The sequence below is a fragment of the Drosophila elegans genome, unplaced genomic scaffold, assembly GCF_018152505.1.
Source record: "Drosophila elegans isolate 14027-0461.03 unplaced genomic scaffold, ASM1815250v1 contig_208, whole genome shotgun sequence".
In the NCBI taxonomy this organism is placed as follows: Eukaryota; Metazoa; Arthropoda; class Insecta; order Diptera; family Drosophilidae; genus Drosophila; species Drosophila elegans.
Genome location: NW_024545578.1, coordinates 14,675,657 through 14,681,762, shown reverse-complemented (window position 1 = coordinate 14,681,762; position 6,106 = coordinate 14,675,657). Strand labels below are relative to the sequence as shown.

Below are 6,106 nucleotides of genomic sequence, written 5' to 3'. Positions count from 1 at the left end.
TAATAAAAACCGACCGGAAATTATGTGCGTAAAGAGATGGGGGGGGGTAAAGGGAGGAACCCGTTGCCATGAGGTACATATATTCACCTATATAAACCATAAGTACGCAGCGCAATATTGTTGTCAGGGAGAGCGTTTTTTTTTCGGCATTTTCTCTTGTTTTTTTTTGTGTTATGGTGTTGTGCTCCTCACTATTTTAATTTTTCCGCGTCGCTTTCTGCGCGACACGAACAATTGAATTATTTCAGTACGCGGAAGCTGCGAGGGGTGGGCATTTGGCCATTAGCCGAGTGCCACCCCACGATCATCGGCAGAGCCCAGGAGGAACTCCCCTCCCCATCAACGCCTCACCGAAAACAAAAAAAAATCCTCAAAAAAAATTGTGAATAAACGGATTCTGGAAAAAAATTTGTAGCAAAAGTTGTACGACGTGACTGTTGGCAAGTTTCTCGTTTTTTTCCACGTTCTATTATAATTTTTTTTTTAATTTTTAGACGACTTGATTGGAATGTCAGATAAAGTCAAATGGATTTCAGCGTAAATTAAGTTGCCACAAAAATGGAGAATTTCAGCCAGCTGCTGGTAGAACTTTGGTTTGCGATAGAAATAAAATTTTACTGCATTTTTACGGACCAAACATGTAAATGCAAAAACAATAGATAAAATATTTCATTAAAAATAAACAAATAAAGACAAAGACATTTTTGTGCTTACAATCATGGCATAAGTTCATAGTTCTTTATATTTCTTTGAATACTTTAAGTGTATTCACAAAAAACCTGACATGTTCAAATTTTTTTGAAGAAAAATTTATTTTTACAAAACAGTGTCTTAAAGATAAGTTATCTCGATGTTTCCCTTTGCTTATTTTCTCACTAATATTTTTAAACAAAATTGTAAACAATAAACTTTTCGGTTGTTTTCTTAATTCATGAACCTTTACCTCTAAGCTTTAACTTTGTTTAGATGAGGATGCCCGAATATAAAAGGATAACAGTAAATAATATGGAACCGGTTCGACCGGTTTCCTTGACGAATTATTGTGGTATTTTTTATGAAAATATTTGAGCCATTTCGCATATGAATATCCCGGGAGAAGGAATAAATTAAACCCCTTTTTCGGCATGCAGCTGGACAAGTTTCGGGTGAATTAATTAAATTCGGTAGTGGAAGTAGGGGAAGTAGAGCAGCATCCTCTGGACCCTTGACACAATCGCAATCACAGTCCCAAACACGGAAAATAGAAAACAGAGATGATCGCCACATTGTGAGAACACAATCGGCGAACGCCAGTCACCAACCGATCTCCATTCATTACGCGGCATTCATCTTTCACCTTTATTTTTTTTACCCTTTCACCCTTTCCCCGATCCATTCCGATCCGATCCGCGTTGACAAAACTGTTGCCTTAGTTCCTAATACCGCGTTATCCTTCGACGGGGATTGTGTCCTGTGAAGTGACATTCCGTCTAATTTGAATATTGCCGCCGCCGGAGTCGTCGTTTCCCACGATTTATGCTTATGATTTGCCAGCGGTCCTTTTCTTGGGCCTCTCCACTCGACAATCCTTAACCCTGCTCATTCTATGCTAATGCAGTTGCCATAAATTCACTTCCTTCGGTGGTCCGGGCTACAGGTTCGCCTTTCTTGCGAGTGAGTGCTCCCCTGGAAACCCATATTCGAATGAGGTCCTTTGTCTGGCCCGTAATTGTCGTAGAAATTATTTACACATTTTTAATTGGCACTCAAGTGGTCGGGCACCTCCTGCTGACATTTCTCGTTTTCTTCTTAAATCGATTGCTAATACTTCCTCATTAGTGACAATAGCATGCTGAAACTGTTTCTTTATTCTATTCTTAAGGATGAGAGGTAACTTTTCATTTATTATTTTTATTCATAATAATACAGGCCTGAAACAAAAATTTTAATTTAAGTTTAAGCAAATTACCAGCTGTGCATAACTTGGTTAAGTGAAGAAGAATACTAAATAAGAAAAAATAGTCCACTCCCAAACTAAAATTAAAATTTGTGAGACTGATAAAGACCTACGGGGTAAATTATTTCGAAATGGAATCATCTTCAACAAATTTCTCATAAAAATTCAATCTCAATTTGAATTTCAATATAAATAGTTATGGTTAAATTTTTTTTTTTTAAAAATGATGATTTCTGTGGCATAGAAGTATCCATATCTCCTAATTACCACACTGCTGTGGCACTGAACAAATCTACCTTTGATTCCATTGAGTGGCACTTTGGGGCGGCCTTTTTGACCTAGTCCTTTAATTTGGAACCGCCTCCGATTGATTGTAACGTCATTTGAGGGGCACTTGTGGGGTCTGAGGTGGCCCAGAGGAATCCTTATAGAGTATCATTTGCTTTGCTGACTCGAGCGCTAAAAAAAAAGTAATTATGCCGACTAAGAGCTTCATCAGACATCCCATTATGCGGCCTCCTCCACTCGACACAAACACACATGCCTCCATGGTGGAAAAAACAAAAGCTGGGCGGTCTACCTTTGTACGAACCACAGCGGCCCCGCCCCCTCAACGCCCACTGCCCCACGCCCACCGTCCACCGCCCAACGCCCCTTTCAACGTCATCATAAATGTTTGCATATGAAGTGCAGGGCGACGGAAAAAAAGGGGGTGTGGCATACACTTGAGCTGAGGCATTGAAAAGAGGAGAAAAACCTTGCGTCGGGATTAAAAATGCAGCGCATTGAATTTGCACAGCCTCCGAAACACCCTTTCTCCTTTATTACTTATCCCGCCAGCCTCCATTTGCAACAAATAATGATGCACTTGAAAAACTCAGTGTGTGTGTGTGTGTGTGTGTGCTTGTGTGCAAAACAACAGCGGTAGAAGTTGGAAAAAAAAGAAAATATATATATCATTAAAAGCTTTCCCTGCTCTATGCTGAATCCCTCGTTCCTTCGTCCTGGAACATCGCTTTATTAGAGCCAAAGAGCCGAGTCGCTCCTTGCCGACATCCATGCCATTAATATTTCATTTAACGCTGCAATTGTCCCAAGAGCAATAGCAGCCATGCCCCCGCTTACACCTACCTACGCCCCTAAATAGCCTTAAAATGTTTAATTCATTTTATGCGATTTCATTCAGCACGGGTTTTAATTATGAACGGAGACCAGTGCTGACGCCGCCTCGAGTGGATAGTCAGCCGCAGAGGGAGCCGAGTTCAGAGGGGAAGTGCACCGAAAGAAACCGTGTGTTTGTTAAATTAAATAATAAATAAAACGCTGGAAAATCGAAAACAATTTTATTCTGCTAAAATGAGTTATATTTTTAACCAACGATTTTTGTAAGTTGTCAGAATTTAAACTTTGTGTTGGTTAATATAATTTAATTTTCTTAGTTAGGTAATACATTTTTCAAATTTATTTTTCACTAAAAAAAGATTATCAAAAAAACGTGCTAGATACCGGAAATTCAAATTTTGCAATAAGTTGAGTTAACTCTTTTTTAATATATTTCTAATATAATCATTTGCTTATAATTTTAGTGTTTGTTTATATTTAATATTATTTGTTATTAATACAAAAATTAGCTGTAGGATACCATATTAAACCTTAATATTAATGCCAATTGATGCAATTTGTTAATAATGTTGTTGTATAACTGTCCAGCCAAAGTATTTCATATTTCAATTTCATATATACTTTTTTTCCAGTGCGTTTGTGTAGATGCCAGTCAACTGACTTGTGTAATTTTTGCATAAGTTTCATTTACTTTGGGGGCGACATAATCTTCAGTTGCTTACTCCGCCCCACGGCTAATGTCAGCTATGGTTGCCGCTTCTGCTCCTGTTCCCTCTGATCCTGCCACTCCGGTTGCCCATCCCACTGCCCCCCCGCTTCCATCTGCATCGCCAGCTCCTTGGGCATCCACTTTTGCAGGCAGTGTCAGCCGCACGGGGCGTTGGCAACTCTTGGCGCTCGAAAAAAATTGTCTCAATGGCCTTGCCCGGTCTGGTTTGGTCTGTGATTATGCACTTGATGTGATGTGCATAAAGCTGAATTTTAATTACGAGTAAATATTTAAGCCATTAAGCTCGAAAAGTATGCTGCAGGCTAAGCAGTAGACTTTGGTGTGCCGGAGGGGATGCGAGGAAGGTGTCCAAGTGGTTGTCGTTGCATTTTCGCCAGCAGTTACGTTACAGCCAAGAAAATTAGAACGCACTTGAGGACCAGTAACAAGAAGCCAAAATCTTAATTATACCCCCAATGGCAGGTAGAAAATGGTTAGGTATAAGCACAACACTTAAAACAGTAAGTTTAATTGGGTTCTAATGAACAAAATAAAAAAAAACTATTTATATATTAAATATTTTTTGACACTTACCGTCACTTGCAAAATAAAACCTAATTTTTATTTTATTTTTAAATTTGACGACTTTTAAAAGCACATTTTAAAGGTTTAAGCTGCTTTAGATTATATAAAAGTTGAATATATTTTTCTCGCGTATTCACAATGAAATTATTAAACATATGATTTTACAAACATACGCTTGTATGTTGAATTTAAGAGTTTTATAACCATTAAATATAGTGCACATCACAGTAGGCCGTTTTTTTTAAATAACTTACATATGACATAAGTTTTAAGTCCCAAATTTTGCGCATTTCAAACGGATAAGGGAAAAATAAGATATATTATGCCGGCCAATCGATTAAATATTTACTTGAAATCGGAATTACCCTATCTAATGATGATTATTCAGGCAGCGGGAGATGCCACTAAACCACAGAAGCAGTTGTCCGCCGTCCAGGAGATCCGCTTGCTGGTGTGCTCAGAGAGTCCACCCATCAATGAGCTGATCGAAAATGGGGTTTTGCCAGTTTTGGTGGAGTGCCTCAAGGAAAAAGGTCATAAAAGTCTGCGATATGAAGCCGCCTGGTCACTGAGCAACTTAGCCTCTGGCAACTCGGAACACACCACCCAGGTAGAGTTTTGATTTGAATGAACAGGATTTGGCATTAACTTAACCCAATCCCCTTTTAGGTTGTGGCGGCTGGGGCAGTACCATATTTGCTGGAGCTTCTGAAATCGCCTGATCTGGATCTTTGTGAACAGGCCGTTTGGGCTTTGGGTAACATAATAGGCGATGGTCCTTTGCTACGCGACTTTGTCATCAGGTTGGGCGTGGTTCCGCCCTTGCTCTCCCTCGTCCAACAGGACATGCCCCACCAATTTCTAAGAAGTGTGATCTTGGCCATTGGGAATCTATGCCGTCACTACGATCCACCGATATCGGCAGAAACTATTGATCAGATCCTGCCGACACTCAATGTTTTGATCCATCACGAGGACGTGGAAATACTCAAAGCCACTTTGTGGACCATCAGCTTTTTGGCCGACGGCAGTCAGGATCAGATCCAAATGGTTATAGATACTGGAATGCTGGGCAAGTTGATATCCTTGATGGGTGACAAGGAGGACACAGTGCGAAGGGCGGCAATGCGTGCCGTGGGAAATATTCTGTCCGGAAACGATGAGCAGTGCCAGAAAGTTCTCGGCCTCGATCCCTTGTCGTATTTTCCAACCTTGGCCTTCTTCTCCGACACGGAATTGCGCGAGGAGATTCTATTCATCCTTAGGGCCAGTTCCCGAAGTCAGAAGTGGGTGCAGGCCTTCATAAACGTGGGACTGTTGGCTAAAATAACTGAGATTTTAGGCAGGGGAGAAATGCATGAAAAAGCAGTGGCTGCTATGGTCATTAGTAATCTCACAATCAATTGCAATGAGGAACAGTTACTGGTTCTTATTGAAGGGGATGTCCTTCAGCCATTCTGTGATCTGCTCACCAGCCAGTTTGAACAACTTTCACGGACTGTGCTAAATGGCCTTAGAAATATGTTCGAGGTTTCCCAATCCCTTGCGGATAAGGTGGCCCAAACCATCGACGAGTGTGGCGGTTTGGCCAAAATCGAGATACTTCAGACCCACGAAGATGTGCAAATCTATCAGTTAGCCCTCAACATCATAGAACGATACTTTGGCTGTGAAACCTAGCCCAGCTTAAATTTGAATTTTTATTCAAAAATGCTATATTGCATGTAACTTTTTACTCGACCCCTTTTGAATAA

The 6,106-nt window shown here is 40.3% G+C and overlaps 1 protein-coding gene across 1 annotated transcript; it reads left to right on the top strand.

The window, feature by feature from the left end:
* Window positions 1-4,598: 4,598 nt before the first annotated feature.
* Window positions 4,599-6,106, top strand: LOC108150161 (importin subunit alpha-3-like). The gene is made up of 2 exons (XM_017278131.2): window positions 4,599-4,962; window positions 5,022-6,106. Exons 1-2 carry the CDS (start codon window positions 4,675-4,677, stop codon window positions 6,030-6,032), a joined length of 1,299 nt encoding a protein of 432 aa, XP_017133620.1. The 5' UTR covers window positions 4,599-4,674; the 3' UTR covers window positions 6,033-6,106.